Source organism: Nicotiana sylvestris, chromosome 10 (assembly GCF_000393655.2).
Source record: "Nicotiana sylvestris chromosome 10, ASM39365v2, whole genome shotgun sequence".
NCBI lineage: Eukaryota > Viridiplantae > Streptophyta > Magnoliopsida > Solanales > Solanaceae > Nicotiana > Nicotiana sylvestris.
In genome coordinates, this window is record NC_091066.1 from 63,178,173 (window position 1) to 63,199,702 (window position 21,530).

General features: G+C 36.1%; 1 protein-coding gene and 1 non-coding gene across 2 annotated transcripts; one reads left to right on the top strand and one right to left on the bottom strand.

Annotated features, from left to right (window-relative positions):
- The first annotated feature begins 384 nt into the window (after window positions 1-384).
- LOC104210924 (MLP-like protein 43) lies at window positions 385-1,631 on the top strand. The gene is made up of 2 exons (XM_009759897.1): window positions 385-588; window positions 1,283-1,631. The coding sequence occupies exons 1-2, from the start codon at window positions 402-404 to the stop codon at window positions 1,537-1,539; spliced, it is 444 nt and encodes a 147-aa protein (XP_009758199.1). The 5' UTR covers window positions 385-401; the 3' UTR covers window positions 1,540-1,631.
- On the bottom strand, window positions 666-769 carry LOC138880580 (U6 spliceosomal RNA). Its single transcript, XR_011403311.1, has one exon. It is a non-coding gene; the product is annotated as a U6 spliceosomal RNA (small nuclear RNA).
- Window positions 1,632-21,530: the final 19,899 nt, after the last annotated feature.

A 21,530-nucleotide genomic window follows, 5' to 3' on the forward strand; every position in this document is an offset into this window, starting at 1 on the left:
TAATCAATTTTTTAAGGTCTATTGACACCCCTACTAGCAGTTGCGCACTACTTGGATATGAAAAAGCCACGAATCAAATTGACCTGCCATTTACACATCCGGTGGTGCAATACAAACACTGTTACATGAGATTCAACATTAATACGTACACATAATTTTTAAAAAAATAAAAAATAAAAAAGATTTTTGCCTATACACAGAGTATATATATACATTTTTGGCCAAAAAACAAAAACCAAAATATATATATCCACGCACAAACACAATAAAATATTGACTCATTATAAAAAAAAAAAAAGAAATATTTTGTCACCCAAAAGGTGCTATATAAAGGCAAAGAAGCCTAGCTTCAAGTACAAGCTTTTCCTTCAAATATCACTACTCATAAGAAAGACAGCATTATGGGTTTGAGAGGTAAGTTAATTGCTAAGACAGAGGTCAAATGTGCTGGAGAAATATTTCATGATCACTTCAGCTCCAAACCTCACCATATCCCTAAGATAAGCCCTGATAAAGTACACAATTTTGACATTCATGAAGGTGAATTGGGAACTGTTGGTTCTGTTGTTTCATGGAAAATTACCCTTGGTAAGCCTCTTCAACTATTCTTTCTTTTATCATTCTTATGGTACCAATAATATAATGCATATTATTATTTATTTTTTTTAAATGTAGACCATTCCACGATTTGTGCGTGTCATCCTTGCGAAGGGGTCATGCTAATCTTCTCTGTATTGTTCCAATTTCATCAGATGCCCCTATAATGAATAGTTCAATGGTCACATTGGTAGTAACCATGACATAATGATAGCATGCTAGTTACCAATTAAAGACCATAATAGAAATGTATATATAATTTCCTTACAATTAACTTAATTGTGTAAATACTTTTACACAATTGGCCCATAGAACTTATAGATAGTCTCCTTATTTTAAAGCTAGTTAGATAAGGTGGAGTACCACTTTATTATGTTAAAGTGAATATTACTTTAGGATTGTATATCTAAATTAACGAGTCAATGAACTAAAAAAAAGGCAGTCTGGTGTACTAAGCTCTCACTATGTGGGGGTCCGTGGAACAGCTGGACCGCAAGAGTCTATTGTATGCAGTTTTATCCTATATTTCTGCAAGAGGTAGTTTCCACGGCTCGAACCCGTGACCTCCTGGTCACATGGCAGCAACTTTACTAGTTACGCCAAGGCTCCCTTCTAGTTAATTACCGAAGTAAAAGTTAGAAATTTGTTCTGCTTTGTTATAACCTCTTGAATGTTTCCGATGTAGATGGAAAAGAGAGAGTGTTGAAGCAAGTTATTGATGCTATAGACGAAGAAAAACAAAAAATCACCTTCAAGTTTATTGAAGGAGATTTGATGGAATTGTACAAGGCCCTTAGTGCTACTTTGGCTGCTGAAGGGAAGTGGATAGAATGGAGTTTTGAGTATGAGAAGCAGAATGAAGATATCCCAGAGCCTTTCACACTCTTGGGACTTGCCATTGATCTCATCAAGGACATTGATTCACACCATCACAACAAATGATACATCTATGTCATAGCTGTGCCTGCTTTAGTGGTCCAATAAATGAAGTATTTTCCGCTTCACTTTCACGGATCCGTTTTTCATTGTGTAATTTCGTGTGCATTTTCGAATGGTTTTTACCTATTTCGAAATTTTATTGAACAATAAAAATATAAATTCTGACTTTGGTTTCTCACTTTTAGTTAGTGGATAATGAATAATTGTGTTCTTAAAAAAAAAAGGATAAGACGTAATGGTTTATTCAGTTATTTAATTATGCAACTAGACAACAAAAACGACCATAATACGCGTCATGCTCCAAATTGGGGTGAGACATAATTTGGTACCAACCTATTTTAATATGTCGAGTGAATCCTGCCTAGTTGGCTGAAAGATACTACTGACCTTAACATGTCAAAAAAAAGGTGATAGTCTTCATTTAATAGTGTTTGAAAAGTGAAATTAAGAATCTAAAGCAATAAACTTCTGGGGTAGCCTCTACGAGCTAAAATCTAAATACAGAATCTACGGGGAATTTTTTGAAAATAACGAAATGTCTGCTAAAATAACGTAAGCTGGATAAAATACTAGTTACCGTTGGAAAGAATCAACGGAGCTCACCAACTGGGTCTATGACTTCAACACCTGCCACACGACGTAGCACACTCTAACAAATGAAGTACCACTAATCGAGTACCCAGTAAGTCTCGTTGAACAACCTTTAATCAGGGACAAGACTAGTTTGAACTAAATAAATATTAAAAAAATACAAGAAAACAACGCTAGCAGTTCATGTATTAAATTCTAAAATTTGAAAGCTGAAATTGAATCTAAAATCTGAGTGACAAGCTAAAATTTAAGTTACCATCTGAATGCATTTAACATAATTTTTTTTACAATCTATGGCCCTACTTATGTGAGATCTAACAACACGTACTGGGAGTGTCTACATATCTCCCACCTCAAATAATAGTACCTGCAAGTGTAGGGTAGCAAACTCTGGCCTCCGGTGGTACTCATACTCGGGGAGGTTGACTACTTCTTCCTCTCTGAATGTGATCACACTAAAATGAATATGATCTGATAATCTGAGCAATACAAGCTCATTCTCCCTTAGTGTTTGTAAGGCGTTCTCAAGTGATTTGTGCGATCTTCATGAATTTTTAAATACACCAGAATATCGTCAACAAAAATAATAATAATAATAATAATAATAATAAAACTATCTAGGAAAAGCTTGAAGACATGGTTCATTAAGTCCATAAATGCAGTTAGTGCGTTGATCAGGCCAAAAGGCATCACCATAAATTCAAAATGATCATGACAGGTACGAAAAGCTATCTTTGATATATCTTGCTCTCTTATCTTAAGCGGGTAATATCATGTCCTTAGGTCAATTGTTGAAAAGAATCTAGCTCTTTGAAGTTGGTCAAATAAGTTGTCAATCCTAGGCAACTGATATTTGATCTTGATGGTCGCCTTATTAAGTTGGAGATAATCAATACACATCTGCAAAGATTCATCCTTCTTTCTAACAATTAGGACTGGTGTTATACCCCATTTTAAACTGGTTAAAGTAGGGTATGAGACAATTCCGAATTTGATTAAAGTTAAGGAATTGCCATCTAATTATTTTTTCATGGTAAATTAGGACACCTAAATTATTTAAAGTAATATAATAAAGTATAATTCCGTTAATGATCTACTTAATCTAAAGATTCTAGGCAACGGTTCAATTTTAAAGGGAAGGTTTTAAGGCAACCTTTAAAATACATATTAAATAGTTAAGTGACCGAACTAATTTAATTAACTAAGGCTAAGTATTGTGAAAAATATGATATTTTATAGGTATAGATAAACGAAGTTAGCATTAAAAGACTAAGTCATATGAAGTCTAGAAGAGGTATATATTTTGATAACAAATACTCTCTCCGTTTCAATTCATGTGAACTTGTTTGATTGAGCACGGAGTTTAAGAAAAAATGAAGACTTTTGAAATTTGTGGTCCTAAACAAGTCAAAAAGGGGCCAGAGTATTTGTGTGGTTATAAAACCTTCTCATTAAGGGTAGAATTATAAGTTTAAGCTAAATTGTTACCAAATTTAGAAAAGGGTCATTCATTTTGGAACGGACCAAAAAGGAAATAGGTTCACATAAACTGGAACAGAGGGAATAGGAAATAGTTATTAAACTGACAGAGGGTTAGTTAAAAAATGGTTAAGATAGGCAAAAACATGATTACTTAACTGAGCTCAAAATAGAGTTTAAAACTGATCTAAAAAAATCTTAGATTAAAAGACTATGTACTGTTTTGAAGAAATTGTCGCAACATAAACGATGTCTCAGAGTTGCTTCGAAACATTTTGGATATTAACGGGTTAAAACAAAATGAGACAAATTGCAGTACACTAGGCTTTCAAAAATATAAATATTATCTCAAAAACTTTACTGACAAATAAATGACTAATTTAAGCACCTAAAAGTTAGATTTTTAGGTTAACTAAAGGTCAAGATCCCAAATAAACTTGTCATAGTAATTCTTGGCTGAACAACAATCATGATACAATTAAAAAGAACCTTACTCGCATAAACAAAACATAAACTAAAGGAAACGTTAGTCTCGTAAAACAGCAAAAATGAAATGAAATAGCCAAGAGCGCGCCATGTAAGCACCCCAGAAGATTTATTATCTCCTGTATTTTTTGTTGTATAGAGAAGTAAAAGTTGGACACGAGTAAGGATATGCATGACTCGTTGTTCTTGTGGTAGTGACGTTGAGTCTCAAAGTGAAACCTTTCGGCTTCGGTGTTCATGTGAACGAAAAGAAGGGGAATGTAGAGTTACAAGGAGAATTCGATTCTCAACATAGTATTGCCTATACGTATGGTGTTGGTGATGGGGACCATACCCATTAAAAGAAAAAAATCCAATTTCCATTGCAAATTGTGTAGTGCAAATTGCAGATTGAAATCCAATCTTCTTACTTAATTTGGGTGGCCATCCCTTAAGGAGAGCTTCAGCTCTCATTTTTATCTCACCAATTTCAGAGGGGAATATATCTGAGAGTAAAAGAGCAGTGTGAGGTATTCACAGGCGGTATAGTCTGTGAGGGAAAATAGAGAGTGCGAGCGGTATTGTAGTGAAGTGGGAATCTCAATAGAGGGTTATTTTTTTTGAGTGTATAATGGTTCCTGGATTATTTATTCGGGACTATAGAGTATAAACTTCCTCATTATAATGGATTACTTTATTCCTCTCGGGCTCGTAATTTTTTCCTTAATCAGAATGGTTTTCCACGTTAAAATCTTTGTGTTCTTGTTGTTCTTTTTATTCTTGTTGATTACCCTATCTCGGTGATACATTATTATTCCGTTATTATTACCGTGAATGTTATTTCTATGGGGGGAAGGGTTATTCCCAACAACTAGTATCAGAGCACAGGTTCTGCTTGTTCACAGTATTAGATAGTGATGCCAAGAAGTATGATACCATGAAAGCTAAGGATTTGGCTGACTTGGATGAAAAAGCTTCCAGTGCAATCAGGTTGCACTTATCAGATGATGTGGTAAATAACATCATTGATGAAGATACTGCATGTGGTATTTGGACAAGGTTGGAAAGCCTATAATATGAAGAAGCAACGCCAGGGGCGGATTTATTCCTGCCGAAGCGGTGTCACGCGACACTGCTTCGTCTGAAACTTTTATTATATATATATTAATACTGTACGAAAACGGATAAGTAGGAAAAATGACACCACTTGACAAAAATTGTGTCTTGTTGTATTGGTAATGTGCTTGCTTTTTCTCTAAGAGGTCAAAGGTTCAAACCTCAACTAGGACATTTTTCTTTTCCAAATATTTGAGAGGGCCTTTGTAGTAAAAATTGTGATGAAGTAGAATTGAACACCTTTTCTAACTTAAGACTCAACAAAATCAATAGACTAAGGTTATTTTTTGTCTAAAAGTATGATAATCAAAGTTATACTCCAGTTCTTTTATAAATTTCGACACCGCTTACAAAAATTCCTGCATACGCCCCTAAGCAACGCCCTACATATGGGCGAAGGTACAAATCTTTTTTCACATTTAAATATGTTTAATGGACTAATCACGTAGCTTGCCAACCTCAGGGTAAAGATCGAGGAAGAGGATAAAGCTATCTTTCTCTTGAACTCATTGCCATCTTCGTACGATAATTTGGCAATAATCATCCTACACGGTAAAATCACTATTGAGTTGAAGGACGTCACATCAGCTCTTTTACTCAATGAGAAGATGAGAAAATAACATGAAAATCAAGGACATGCTCTCATCGTAGAAGGTAGAGGCAGGAGTTACCAAAGGAGTTCGAGCAACTATGGTAGATCCGGAGGTCGTGGGAAGTCTAAAAACCGATCCAAATTAAAAGTTAGAAATTGATACTATTGCGATCAACCGGGTCACTTTAAAATAGATCGCGCAAATCTAAAAAGCGACAAAGATGAAAGCAGTGGCCAGAAGAATGACGACAACACAACTGCCATGGGGCAAAACAATAATAATGTTGTTCTCTTTATAAATAAGTTGATACAAAAGAATCTTACCATGCCACACCGGTAAGAGAAAGTTTTTCCAGATATGTAGCAGGTAATTTCGGCACTGTAAGAATGGGTAACATGAGTTACCTAAAGATTGCGGGGATCGGTGACATTTGTATCAAGACAAATGTCGTATGCACATTGATTCTAAAGGACGTGCGGCATGTACTTGATTTGCAGATGAACTTAATCTCGGGAATAGCTTTGGATCGAGATCGATACGAGAACAATTTTGAAAATCCAAAATGGAGACTCACCGAAGGATCATTGGTGATTGCAAAGGGAGATGCTCGTAGCACGTTGTATAGGACAAATGCAGAAATATGTCGTGACTTGAATGCAGCACAAAATGAGATTTCGATAGATTTATGGCAAAAAAGAATGGATATGAGCGAGAAGTGATTGTAGATTCTTGTCAGGAAATCACTCATCTGTTTTGCCAAAGGTACAACAGTAAAACCTTGTGACCACTATTTATTTGGTAAGCAGTACAGAGTCTCTTTTCAGACATCATCTGAAAGAAAATTGAATATACTTGATTTGATATATTCTGATGTTTGTGACCGAATGGAAGTTGAATCGATGGGCGATAACAAATATTTTATTACTTTTATTGATGATGCTTCACGAAAATTATGGGTTTATATCTTAAAAATCAAAGATCAGGTGTTTCAAGTTTTTAGAAGGTTCATGCTCTGGTGGAAAGGGAGGCGGGCCAAAAGCTAAAGCGTCTCCGAAGTGACAATGGAGGTGAGTACACTTCAAGGGAATTTGAAGATTATTGTTCGAGCCATTGGATCATAAATGAAAAGATAGTTCCTGGAACCTCACAATACAATGGTGTAGCTGAGAGAATAAACCGCACCATTGTTGAGAAGGTGAAAACATGCTCAAAATGGCTAAACTGCCTAAGTTATTCTGGGGTGAAGTAGTGCAGACAACCTGTTACCTGATCAATTGGAGTCAATCAGTTCCATTGGAGTTAGATATCCCAGAAAGAGTTTGGACCAACAAGGAGGTGTCCTACTCATATATAAAGGTGTTCAGTTGTAGAGATTTTGCATATGTACTAAAGGAGTAGAGAACAAAGCTGGATGATAAATCTGTTCCCTGCATATTCATCGGATATAAAGATAAAGAGTTTGGGTACAGATTATGGGATCTTGTGAAGAAGAAGAAGGTCATCAGAAGTATAGATGTAATCTTCTGAGAAAGTAAAGTTGGAACTGCAGATTATCAGAGAAGGCCAAGAATGGTATAATCCCTAACCTTGTTTCCATTCCTTCTACTTCTACCAATCCTACAAGTGCAGAAAGTAGGACCAACGAGGTTGCCGAGCAGGGGGAGCAATTTGATGATGATGTCGAGCAAGTGGAGCACCCCACTCAGGGAGAAAAACAACCTCAACCTCTAAGGAGATCAGAAAGGCCAAGGGTAGAGTCATGCAGATACCCTTCACAGAGTATGTCCTCATCGGTGATGAGGGGAAACTAGAAGGTCTTAAGGAGGTGTTGTCTGTGAGCACGTGATTTTTGCCCTATATATGAATTATTCCCAAAAAATAATTCAAACAAAATGATCTTTTTCATTATTTTACAATTTTGTGAATTTTGTGTCATTCTTTGTTAATTGTTTGCATTTTATTTGTGCATTTTAATTCATATGAAAATACAAAAAATACATTTGGCATTTGCATTTAGGAGTTAACTTCATATTTTAGGATTAATTAGGGGTTAATTTGTTTTAGAATAAAATATAAAGAAAATAACAAAAAATAGTTCACTTTTGCATTTTTAATTGTTAATTGTTGAATTTGTCACGAAATAGATTTTAAACAATTTTAGAAGTTAATTAGTTTAACTTTGAGATATATTAGGACTCTATTTTACTTTTTGCATTTTTATAAAATCAAAAAAAATACAAAAATACATAATGAAATACAAAAATAGATAAAAGAAATAAAGAAAATACAAATAAAAAGGAAGAAGTGGACTGTAACAATGAAGTGGGCCGTTTAACTCGTTTCTTCATCCCAAATACACACCCGAAATGACCCAGCCAAGTAGCCTTTACCCGGTCCGCCCATTTGCATAACTAAAACGACGCCGTTTGGCGTCGATCAATCTAGGCCGTCGAGGTTAATCAATCCAACGGTGGAAAAGTGGGGTCTTATTAGTATAAGACTGTCTGAACCCCTTCACCCCCCCCCCCATCTCATCTCCTTCATCATACCCTAAACCAAATCCTATAACGCCGCCGTCCAGAAATCGTCGCCGCCGGCGGCCCGTCTCCAAACCATACCAAAATAACATCCTAGAACCCTCTTTCTCTCTTCTTTCCAACCCCCATCTTAGTTTTTCTCGAATCTCATCCAATTGGTTCAAATCTCCGATCGAAATTTTCCGGCCAAAACGCAAACTCGTCCAAATCCGACCAAATTTACACCATTGACTCTCCTCAACTCCCTCACCTCAAATCCACAACCATTTTCCCTCAAATATTAGTGGAACGTCTCGAATATTACATCACAGGTTGGCCGGAAACCCTAATTTCTCTGAAATTTAGCAAATTGGTAATATACAGTCTCCCTATTCTCCTTGTGAAGAATCGACCCTTGGCGAGGTTCAAATATCACCAAGACCGCTCGAATTTTGAATCAAAGAGTTCGAGTCAAGCCGTGAGTCTTCGTTTTTTGTTATCTTTCTATGTTCTCCGCTTCTTCTTTTGATTAAAACAATGAATAAGTCTCTTAAATTTCTGATTAGTTGTGGTTTTGTTTAATTTCAACACTAATTTGATTTTCTTTAGTTTAGTTTAATTTTAGTTTGATTGTTGTTTTGTACTGTTAGTTTAAGTGTTAAATATTAGCTTAATTAGTTCAAATAGATTAGTTTAGTCGAATGCCCTTCTTGTAATTTGATTCTTTTAGATTTTTAGTTTAATTCTGTTTCCAACCTGTTTTGAAACTGTTTGATTCTCGTCTGGTTGAATTAGTACTTTTGTTAGTTGAGTTTAGTTTTATTTGATATTCAGTGTTCATTTGCAAGATAATTAGCTTTAGGAGGATTGGATATAGTTGATTAGAATGTTAGTAGTGGGGGCAAATTGGGTATTTATATTAGGAGAATAATGATCTAGTTAATACTAGAGCTCTCTAGATCTTTCTAGAATGGGTTCAATTCGGATTTTAGTAATTGTTAGGATAGTGACTTGAGGCATAAGTTAGAAATTAAGGGACTAAAATGAGTAAAAAAGAAGGACCAATAGAGTAAATAGAAGTTTTTAGGGCTGCCCTCTTGGCGCCTATAAAAGGCATCATTGATGCCTTGAAACACAAGTTTTCAGCTCAAAAATTCCCCCCAAAAATACTCTATAGTTTCAGAAGTTGAAGTTTGAATTTCAGATTCATAAAGTTAGACCTGAAATTTGAAATCTCTTTTAGATCTTAAGCTTTTTTAGAAAAATCAAAAAAAAACATAACAGAAAATCCAAAAAACACTGTTTCATTGCTTTTCCTTAGGTCATTTTCGAATTCTAGCCTCAGTTCAACTCTCTAGCTCATTTCGAAACCAAAATAGCTTGAATTCCCTTTGTTTCTGTTGGATAGTTGAAATCTGACAGCGTTTGTAATGATTTGTTGAAATGAATCTGATTGGATTGAGTTAGTTGTGGGTTAGTTGCTGAGTATGTTCGATTTCTGAGCTCAATTGCTTGCTGTTTTGGGTTTTCTTCAAGTTTATTTGGTTTAATATTGGTGTTGTCCTTCTCGGAACTCAACTCTGGATTGCTGATTCTGTTTCTGGGCTGTTTTGATCATCTGCTAAGCTACTGCTAACATCTCTCTTCTCTCTTGTTATTTAAACTTCCAGGTGCACACTTGAACTTAAATTGATGTAGCTTTGAGATGAACATGAAATGAAAGTACTCAGACATTTGTTTACTGGATGATGCATGTTTGTACGACTATGCATCTGTAGTTAAGTAGATATTAATGATATGTAACTGTGTAGTGTAGTCTAATTGGATTTATATTCACATGAAACTCGGACTATGTAATTTGTACCTAATTGGACTGTTTTAGACTGTTAATTTGTGGTTATCCAGTTGTAGCCTTAGTATAGCTTAGAACTTACTTTAGTTTAACGTTTTTATTTTAAAAAATAACAAAAAATCAGAAATAGTTCGGGTGTTGCAATTGATTTTGAGATTAGCGTATGATATCCACATTAATTTTAATTTCAAGCTAACGAGACGTCTCAAACAACTTTGTATTGCAGTAGCTAAGATCAATAGATTAGTTACTCATATCAACATCTGCGTTTCATTAAGTAGTTTAGTTTAGCTGTATGATGATTAGATGTGAATAAAGTGTGAAGTTAGGCTATTAACCTGTTCGTGTTAGTGTAAGTAAAATCTCGTAATTAAGTTGCTTAGCCTGCTCATCTGAGGTTTATATTCATGACTATTTTTGTTAAAATTCAATTCACGTTTCCCAGTTTGTTTTGCCTTTAGTAATATCCAGAAGTTCACTAGTAGGTAAATAGATAAGAAAATCTGAATTTTAGAATATAAATCCAATCCAGTCGGTTTAGACGTCTAGCTGTTTTGAATTTTATTGAGATGAGCATATGAGTATGTCAAGTATTGATTTGAATAAATGTGAAATAGCTCCATCATTTGCAAGTTAATAAGCCTGAATGTCAAGGTTGGGCCTGAATGAAGTCTGTCCGAAGCCCAACTTGAGTTTTGACTGTGTCTTATTCTTACTGGGCTGAGCTTGAAGCCCAAGGGAATTACTGAAATTTTGAATAAAAGTCAAGGACGTAAGTGTATTAGTTCTTGAACAATACTAATTAATTAGGGCTTTTTCTTTTATTATTAGAGACAAACTAAGTAGAAAATTGTAGTTTGCTTTAGGTTGGCCTTTAAATAATAAATGAGGGGAGCCCTCCTAAACAAAATGCATAAATTGCGGGGTCCTCTTAAATGTCTATAATAAAATACTTAGAATTCGAGATGGACCGTTTAGCGAATTTCACACCCCTCCCCAAAGATAATAACACATTAGTCACTTTAGGTGCGCTTTTAATAATTTACCTTCTTAAACTCGGGTGTGCATTTCATGTGACCAAAATCAAATCCCAAAAACGTTGAATAAATGTGTTCAGGATTGCGGGTTCATTTCATGTGACGCAATCCAAAGACACGTTTTAAACGACGTTCAACTTTCTCTAAAAATAATTGAATAAAAGCGGTTGAAAGCTAAAATTGGCACATAGGTTCAACATGTATTAAAATCAGATAAATAAGCTGAATATGACAGTTGAGCGGTCGTGCTAGAACCACAGAATCCGGGAATGCCTAACACTTTCTCCCAGGTTAACAGAATTCCTTACTCGGATTTCTGGTTCGCGGACTGTTAATAGAGTCATATTTTCCTCGATTTGGGATTCAATCGGTGACTTGGGAAACCATTAATCTCCCAAGTGGCGACTCTGAATAAATAATAATAAATCCCGTTCCGATTGTCCTTTAAGTGGAAAAACCCCTTTATGCCCTTGCGGGTGTAGTAAAAAAGGAGGTGTGACATTGTCCTATCAAAAAAGAACCAGTGGATGAAATCCATGCAAGAAGATATGGAATCTCTACAGAAAAATGGTGTGTATAAGCTGGTTGAACTTCTAAAGGGTAAAAGACCACTCAAACGCAAATGGGTCTTTAAACTCAAGAAAGATGGAAATGGCAAGCTGGTCAGATACAAAGCTCGATTGGTGGTAAAAGGCTTCAAACAGAAGAAGGGTATTGATTTTGATGAAATTTTCTCACCTTTTGTCGAAATGAGTTCTATTCGAACGATGTTGAGCTTAGCAACTAGCCTAGATCTTGAAGTGGAGCATTTGGACGTAAAAACTATGTTTCTTCATGGAGATTTGGATGAGGATATTTATATGGAGTATCCAGAATGATTAAAGTACCTGGAAAGAAACACATCGTGTTCAAATTGAATAAGAGTCTTTATGGGTTGAAGCAAGCACCGAGACAGTGGTACAAGAAGTTTGACTCATTTATGAAAAGTCAAACTTACATAAAGGCATATTCTGATCCATGTGTATACTTCAAAAGATTTTCTAACAACAATTTTATTATGTTGTTGTGGTATGTGGATGACATGTTGATTGTAGGACAAGACAATGAGCTAATTGCAAAGTTAATGGGAGATTTGTCCACGTCATTTGATATGAAGGACTTAGGCCTAGCACAACAAATTCAGGGGATGAAGATAGTTCGAGAGCGAACAAGAAAAAAGTTGCGGCTATCTCAGGAGAAGTACATTGAACGTATACTGGAACATTTCAACATAAGAAGTGTTAAGCCAGTCAACACACTTCTTGCTAGCCATATGAAGTTGAGCAAGAAGATGTGTTCTACAACGAATGAGGAGAAAGTGAGAATGACCATAGTTCCTTATTGGTTAGCAGTTGGAACCTTGACGTATGCACCAGACCTAATTTGCTCATGCAGTCGATGTTGTCTGAAGGTTTCTCAAAAATCCTAGAAAAGAACATTGGGAAGAAGTCAAGTGGATACTCAGGTACTTGAGAGGTACCTTAAGAGATTGTTTGTACTTTACAGGATTTGATCTAATCTTGAAAGGCTATTCAAATGCTGGTATGGGGAGCTACTTTTTCATATTTGTTTACTTTTTCATCGGGAGCGATATCATGGCAATCGAGGTTGCGGAAGTGTGTTTCACTTTTTACAACTAAAGTGGAGTACATTGTCGCTACTGAAGTTGGCAAGGAGATGATATGATTGAAACGGTTCCTTCAAGAGCTTGGCTTGCATCAGAAGGAGTATATTGTCTATTGTCAGTCAAAGTGCAATATATTTGAGCAACAATTCCATGTACCATGCAAGGACCAAACACATCAATGTGAGATATCACTAGATTCGAGAAAATGTAGAGAATGAATCTCTGCAAGTCCTGAAGATTTCCACAAGTGAAAATCTTACAAATATGTTGATCAAGGTGGTACCAATAGACAAGCTAGAGCTATGCGAAGAACTTGACAGCATGCACTCAAACTAGCAACTCCGATGTTATCTCCTTCCGGTAAGTGGGTCTAGGGGGGAGATTGATGGGGTCCATAACAATTAAAAGAAAAGGAAATAAAAAGAATCTAATGATGGTAAAACAAGTCTCAAACTTGGAAACCAATTTGCATTATTGCAAATTGCGTAGTGCAAATTACAGATTGAAATCCAATCTTCTGATTGGTTAATTTAGGTGGCCATCCCTTCTATATAAAGAGAGCTTCGGCTCTCTTTCTTATCACACTAATCTCAGAGGGAAACATATCTGAGAGTTAAAAAGCAATGTGAGGTATTCACAAGCGGTGTAGTTTGTGAAGGAAATAGAGAGTGTTAGCAGTATTGTAGTGAGGTGGGAATCTCAATAGAAGGTTATTTCTTTTGAGTGTATAGTGGTTCCTGGAGTATTTACTCGGGACTATACAACGTAAAATTCTTCATTATAGTGGATTACTTTGATCCTCCCGGGCCCGTGGTTTTTCCCTTATTCAGAAGGATTTTCCACATTAAAATCTTTGTGTTCTTGTAATGACCCGATGGGTTGGAAGCTTTAATTTGAAAATATTGACCAAACTTTGACTTTTGTAGAAATGACCCCAGAATTGTATTTTTATGACTCTGATAGCTTCGTATCATGATTTCAGACTTGGGTGTATGCCCGAAATTTATTTAGAAAGTCCGTAGGTTGATTTGTGTTGATTTGCCGAAATTTGGCAATTTTAAGTTGAAAAGTTTGACCGTAAGTTGACTTTTATCTATTTAGCTCAGAAATTTTATTTTTGGACTTGGAATAAATCCGTTATGGCATTTGGAACTTGTTTACAAAACTTGGTGTCATTCGAAGTTGAATTGATAGGAATAAAACGTATAGTTGTAATTTTAGAAGTTCTTGAAACTCTCTTTGAAAATCATGCGTTTTAGAGTCCAATTCGTAGTTTAGGTGTTATTTTTGTATTTTGATCGCACGAGCAAGTTTGTATGATGTTTTATACTTGTGTGTATGTTTGGTTTGGAGCCCCGAGGACTCGGGTGATTTTCGAACGCTTAGCGGAGTGTGGTTGGAATCAAAAGGTTGTTAGTTTCTGTACAGGTCTCAGATCTCGCAATTGCGAGGTTTGAGTTCGCAATTGCGAATTTAAGCCAAACCTGCTGGGTTCGCATTTGCGAGCCCAGTGTTCGCACTTGTGAAAAAGGTTGGGAAAGGGTCAGTTCGTATTTGCGATTCATTTTATCGCAATTGTCAAAGTCCAAAGTTAGTAATTGCAAATTATTCATAGAAATTGCGCTGATAACAAAGGTAGAAGGGTCTTCACATTTGCAAGTGATTCTTTGCATTTGCGAGGTTCGTATTGCGAATCCTAGGTCGCAAATGCGACATCTGCGACTAGACTAATATTTGGGGGACGGGATTTTTGAGTTTATTCTCTCATTGTTGAATCCTAGACTCGGTAGGAGGCGATGTGGAGAGGGGATTTTCAACCACAAACCTTGGGTAAGTGATTCTAATCTATTTCTAGTCATATTTCATCAACATATCTTAGATTTTAACATCAAAATCATGTGAATCAAAGTAGAAATTTATGAAACTTTGTCATGTTTTTGAAAGATAAAAAATTGAGTTTTGAGAGTCGATTTGGACCCAAACTTTGAAACTAATCACATATATGAACTCGTGGGGTCATGGGTACACGGAATCTACCATTGGACCCGGGTTTCGACCGTGCAAGTTCTGGGTTGACTTTTGTTGACTTTTTTAGAAAAGTATAAAAACCTTAACTTTATCTATTGCAATTAAATTCCCTAGCATTGTTTGATGTTATTGAGTAAATTTTGGTTAGATTTGAGCCGTGTGGAGGTGGACTTTAAGGGAAAAGCTATTTTCGAGTTGTGAATTGGCCTATAAGGTATGTGTCTTGCCTAACTTCGTGTGAGGGAACTACCCCTTAGGATTAGTATTGTTTGATTCAATTATGCTAAGTGAAATACGTGTAAGCAAGATGTCGAGTAGGTACACGGGTTGTACGTAGTATTTGATCGGTTTAGGCTACTTAGACTATTTTTGTGCTTTAATTGAAATGCCACATTGTGTTTTAGATTCTCATAGTTAAATCATCCTTAATTGTGTTAGACTATCCTTAAATGCTTTAGTTGAATTGTTTAGTAATTGTCCTACATTTTACTTGCTAAATTGCTACATGCTTTAGTAGAACATGTTGCCCTTTATTGTCATATGTTATCTCTTCATTGTTAATTATCATTATTGAGTTAATTGTTTATGTTGCCCATTATTTGTTGACTTCCATTATTTGATACTCATTATTGAAGATAGTTTCCTTTATTGTGGGTAGTCTTATCTAATGTTGTAGTTACACGTTATTTTCTCATTATTGAGTTATTTGATGTTGAGGTGTGGAAGTTGTTAATATGTTGAGGCGATGTTGGTTATTGTTGGAACATCTATCCTATTGAGCATTTTTCATACATTATTGTTGTTGATATTCTTGTATACGTTGTAGTGGAGCCATGGGCTATTGTTGTGGAAACATTGATATTGATGTTGTTGGCAAGTTGTGATATATGGGCACTTGTGGTGCGATTTATTATTGTGATATGATATTTATGCGCATGCGATGGTATAAGGCTTGGGTTGATGTGCATGTGGCAGTATAAGGTGGGACTTATATGTGTGTTACTTGTAGGGGAACTACGTGAAGCCACACGACGTCATCAGGTGGGCTAAAGTATTTTCAAATGTAAGGCTCACGCGGCGGCATAACGAAAGATTGTGATGGAAATTGAGAAATGTGAATAAGAGGCGGTACCACGATTGTTACTCTTGATTATACGAGATAGTACCTCGGTTTGATTTCATTATACACGAGGCGGTATCTCGTTATGTTTCTTACTATTATTTCATGTTGCAAGTGTCGTGGAAGGAATATTTCTTGTTGTGCCATTCGTTATCATCCTAGTAGTTGTAGTCCGTACATGATCTTTGTATCACTTTAGTTGTTTCTTTCATGCTATTTCTATCGTTGATTTTCCCGTTTTAGATCATGCTATCATCTTGTTCCATATTAGTTGTTTTCTTACTTCCGATTTTATATCTGTATTTTATTTTATACTGTCTATTTCATATCCTAGTAGGTAACTTGACATGGCCTTGTCACTACTCTACTGAGGTTAAGCTTGATACTTGCTAAGTACCGATGTGGTGTACCTATACTATGCTTCTGCACATCTTTTTGTCCAGATCTAGGTACATCTGCTCGCGCCGGTAGATAAAGAGTCTTGCTAGCCGCTTTTACTGGAGACTTCATGGTATGCCTGCTCGGCGTCCGCAGGCCTCGGAGTCACCTTCCCTTATTTTCATTACTGTTGTTTTCCTTTTTGGCCAGTGATGTAGTAGCACTCTAGTAGCATTCTATAGAGCTTATGACTCAGTTCCATCGATTTTGAGGTGTGATTGTGAGATTCTATTTACAGACGGTTTTATCCATTTTTTAGTCGCTTTTAGTATCTTGTATTTATATTGTGAGCACGTGATTTTTGCCCTATGAGAACTACTCCCAAAAAATTCAAAAAAAAATAAAATGGTGTTGTGTTGTTTGTGATTTATTTGTATTTTGTCTGTGCATGTTTATTTCTACTTTAATTAAGAAAAATACAAAAATATATATGTTGCATGCACCTTTGAGATTTAATTGTGCACTTAGGAATTAATTGAACCATGTTTTGTTTTTAAGAGAAAGAAAATTACAAAATAATGTATTTTTGCATTTTTAGCATTTCATGTCCAAGTTATGTGATTTTATTTGATTGTGTGTGTTAATTGTTATTAAAAGTTAGTTAGTACTTTTATAAATTAATCTAGTCCTATAAGTTAATTTAGGATTTTTGGAATTTTTAGTTTTATTAGTTTAAGAAAAGAAAGGCAAAATAAAAGAGTGTTAAGTCATATTTGGGCCAAATCAATTTAAAGTCCATCATCCCAAACATTTTTTCTTCCCCTTTGAAATTAAAACCCGGATACCCAGTCCATACCCCATCCCCGACCCGGTCTGCCCCATAGCCCAAACAACACCCCCCATTTCTTCATTTCATTTCCAAACCCCTAACAATAAACCCTAAACCACCCGCCCCCTCTCCTCTTCATCTTCTCCAAACAGCTCATCCAGCTCCCACGACCACGTCCATGGCTGCCCTCCGTCTTCTTCTTCTCCAAACGACCCCTCCATCTCCCACGACCACCCCCATGGCTGCCCTCTTCTCCAAACGACCCCTCCCTCCTTCTCCCTCGACATCCATGGCAGCCCTCTCCATCGACGTCCAACGACCACCGGCGACTCCATCACTCGTCGACAGCCCGCCTCACGCCCACCACGACCACGTCCAGCAGCCACCACCAACTTCTCCAAACGACCACCTCCCTTCAAGCCAGCCCCACTACCAACGACCACCGTCGACTCCATCAGCTCGTCGACCACCTGAAACAGCCCGCCTCACCATCTCCAGCCACCCTCCAGTCCAAAACGAGACCAACCATCCGAGGTCGTGCTCAGTCGTACGTCGAGGGAGTGCGTCGAGGTTCCGTCCGAGTCCATGTTTATTAGTCAAGCATCGAAACAATGTTGTGAACGAAGCTGTGTTTCATTGGAAGTTCAGCATTGTTCGGCATCGGATCGTTAGAGTAAAGGTCAGCCATAGCTCGTTCCGGATTTTTTGCTTTTTCTTTGGAGTTTCATTTTCATTGTGTGTAACGGAGCAAGAAAGTGCAGTAGTAAAGGTTATATCTCTTACCTCGAATCTATGCTATTCACGGATCTATATGTGGTTTCGTTTTAATGTGGGTTCATTTTGATAAAGTTTTCGCATGAAGTATCCTACTGCATATTCGTTGAAATTATATGTGTATGTGTTTTGACGACTTTCCTACTATTTTGAGTTCAATTGATGATTGTGTTTAGTGATTTGGATATACTTGTTTGTTCTGTTAAGTTTGTTCTGATATGAATCTAGCCTTGTTGAATTGTCCTAATGTTGTTAGTTTCATGTGTTTAATTAGTCAATTGTTAGGATTTCTCAACTAAGATTGGTTATAGCTGCTATAGTTTGGTTAATTGATTAGGAGGATTGGATATAGCTGATGGGATAGAATGGTAATTTCAATAGTTTCAGGGGTATTTTAGGATTTAAAGTTTTAAAAATGATTAATTTGAGTGCTCTGTCCACTAAGCACTAATAATATTAAAATAAGGCATTGTTTAATACATAGAGGGGGACAAGACATTTGCTAGTGGGGAACAAGGCATGCAAGTGTGGGGAACAAAACATAATGGTATGAAAAGCTTAAAAATGATTGATTAAAATATGTTGTCCATACCTGTTTTTGGGTTATAAATAGGGTCATTTCAAGACAGAAAAGGGAGGTGGGTTTTTGGAAGAAAAAGAGGAGTTCTCTTTCAGTCTTTTTTTCAGAGAATTTAGGCTGGATTTTTAACATTTAAAAGTTCAGTAATTTGAGATTAAAAAACAGGCTAGTTTTTAATCCTAAAAGGTTCAGTGTTCGGAGAGCTAAGAAACTGAAAAGTGAGTCTTTTCTTTTACTACTGAATATCAGAACTAGACAGTTGTTGTTTCACTGTTGTTGATGTTTGGTATTTCTGGGGTTTCAATTGGTTCTTCCTGAGTTTGCTATTGGTTATTGGCTACTGTTTTCATTGGGTGTTGCTGGAACTCTGCTGGTTCCTTCCTTTTTAATCTGTCACTGGGTTGTTCTGTCACTGCGTTGCTGTGTTATTACTGTTGTTGACTACTCCTTCATCTTTTTGTATTTCCGTTATCCAGGTACATGTTCTACAGCTCTCAAATTTAAAGGAAAGGAAGTAAAGAGTTGTTGGAATAGATTTCTGAAAATAATTATTTCTTTGTGTTTAATTTGATGTATAAGCAGTAGTTCACTTGATATTTCATAGTATGTATTGGAATGACTTTGAAATGCATAAACTGGACTGATTGAATCTATTTCTACAAACATGGAATATCAATTGTAATTAATCTTAGTTGGTGATTACTAGTTATGAAATATACTGTATTTAATTCTTTTGTTCAGTAGTCGTGAAACAATTTCAAATAGTTTATGTCACAAAACAGATTCAAATAGTTTATGGAAATCAGCATGTTGGTTTAATAGGTCTAATTCTGAAATTGCGAGTTCACTTGAGTAAATAACATCATTTTAAATAGCAATGTAAATAATGTTAGTAGCTAATGTTAGTTCTCAAATGTTAGTGATTAATGTTAGCTTGATGACAGTTTTTTAAGCATTGATACATTTTTCAACAAATCGTAAAAAGAGCTCAAAAATGGCTTTGTATTCCACATAGTTAATTCCAATAGTCCAATTCATATAATAAAGCTAGGTTGAACTGAATCGAAATGGTAGTTGGTTTGTTAATATTTACAACGGCAGGCGGCGGATTTTAAGTTAGGTAGCGGGTTCAAACTAGAAGGTGTTTCCTTTTGTTTGGACCCGGACTTGAACTTGAAGCCCGAACTTTTAATACTAATTGATTAGGATTTTCTTTATTCTTAGAGACAAATAAATAGAAAATTAGTCGCTTTAGGATATCCTTGAATAAAAATGAGATGAGCCTCGCCGAATAAAAAATACAAAATTGCGGGGCCCTCAATAAATATTTGTTTCAAAATACTTAGATTTAGGGACGGGCCGTTCAGCGAATTTCACGGCCTTCCCCAAAAGATAATAACGCGCAAGTCACTTCCGGTGCGCGTTAAAAATTTACTCTCTTAAACTCGGGTGCACATTTATGTGACCCAAATCCAAATCTCAACGAAGTCGAAATGTGTCGCTAATCACGGGTACATTGATTGTGACGTGGTTCGAGATGCATTTCCACGACGTTGCAAATTCCTTTTAAAAATAATGAATGAGAGAGACGAGCCTCGACAAACAAAAATACACAAGCTGCGGGGCCCTCTATACGTGTTGGTAAAATTACTTAGACTTCAGGATGTGTCGTTTAGCAAAATTTCATGGCTCTACCCAAAAAATAATGATACGCTAGTCGTTTTAGGCGCGCCTTTAATAATTTACTTTCTTAAACTCGGGTGCACATTTATGTGACCCAAATCTAAATCTCAACAGAGTTGAAATGTGTCAATAACCACGGGTGCATTGATGTGACGTGGTTCGAGGTGTATTTTCACGACGTTGCAATTCTCGTTAAAAATAATAATAATAAAAGCGGTAAACAGTTAAAATTTGCACATAGGTTCAACATGTATTAAAATCAGATAAATAAGCCGAATATGACAGTTGAGCGACCGTGCTAGAACCACGGAACTCGGGAATGCCTAACACCTTCTCCCGGGTTAACAGAATTCCTTACTCGATTTCTGGTTCGCGGACTGTAATACAGAGTCAATCTTTTCCTCGATTCGGGATTCAACCGGTGACTTGGGACACCATAAATCTCTCAAGTGGCGACTCTGAATTAAAAAATAAATCCCGTTTCGATTGTCCTTAATTGGAAAAACTCCCCCTACGCCCCTGCGGGCGCAGGTGAAAAAGGAGGTGTGACATATATATCTGTTCAATGGTTGCTATTTGCAGGCTTACCTAGTCGTAGAGATTAGGCGCCATCACGACCTCCTTTGGAGGGAATTTAAGGTCTTGATAGTTCTTGTTGTTCTTTTTATTCTTGTTGATTACCGTATCTGGGTACTATATTATTATTCCGATGTTATTACCGTGAATGTTATTTCTGTGGGGGGTTTATTCCCAACAGTTGGATCAAACAACTCTGTCGAATAATCATATGATATAAATGCATTTATGTTGTTCTCTATACTTTTGTGGTGCTGTTGCAATTAACAAATTGTATAATATGTTGTTGGATGAAGAACGGGAAATTGAAATTGAATTTGGTAAAGGTATAATGCTTTTGGTAACTGTTAGAACCTTTGCTGGTATGGTTGATCCAGTTTTTGCCTGATCTTTTGCCTTTAAACCAGTGAAATTGAAAGTTTAAGCAGGTATTTTTATCAACTTTTTAAATTTGCCAAGGACGTTTTGATTTTTTCCTACTTGTATTTTGCAATTAATATAGTATTAGTTTTACTGCTATTATTATTACTAAATCACCACATTATTTGAATTTTGGTACTTGTTAATAGATAAGTAATATTGTGTACTCCTATTAAAGAAGACCAAACATTATAGGTACAACGAAAAGATCATAATATTTTCAAATAAAGATAACTGTAGCAAGCATCAATCCATTGTCTCAATTTATAAAGGTACATCCTTACAAAATAA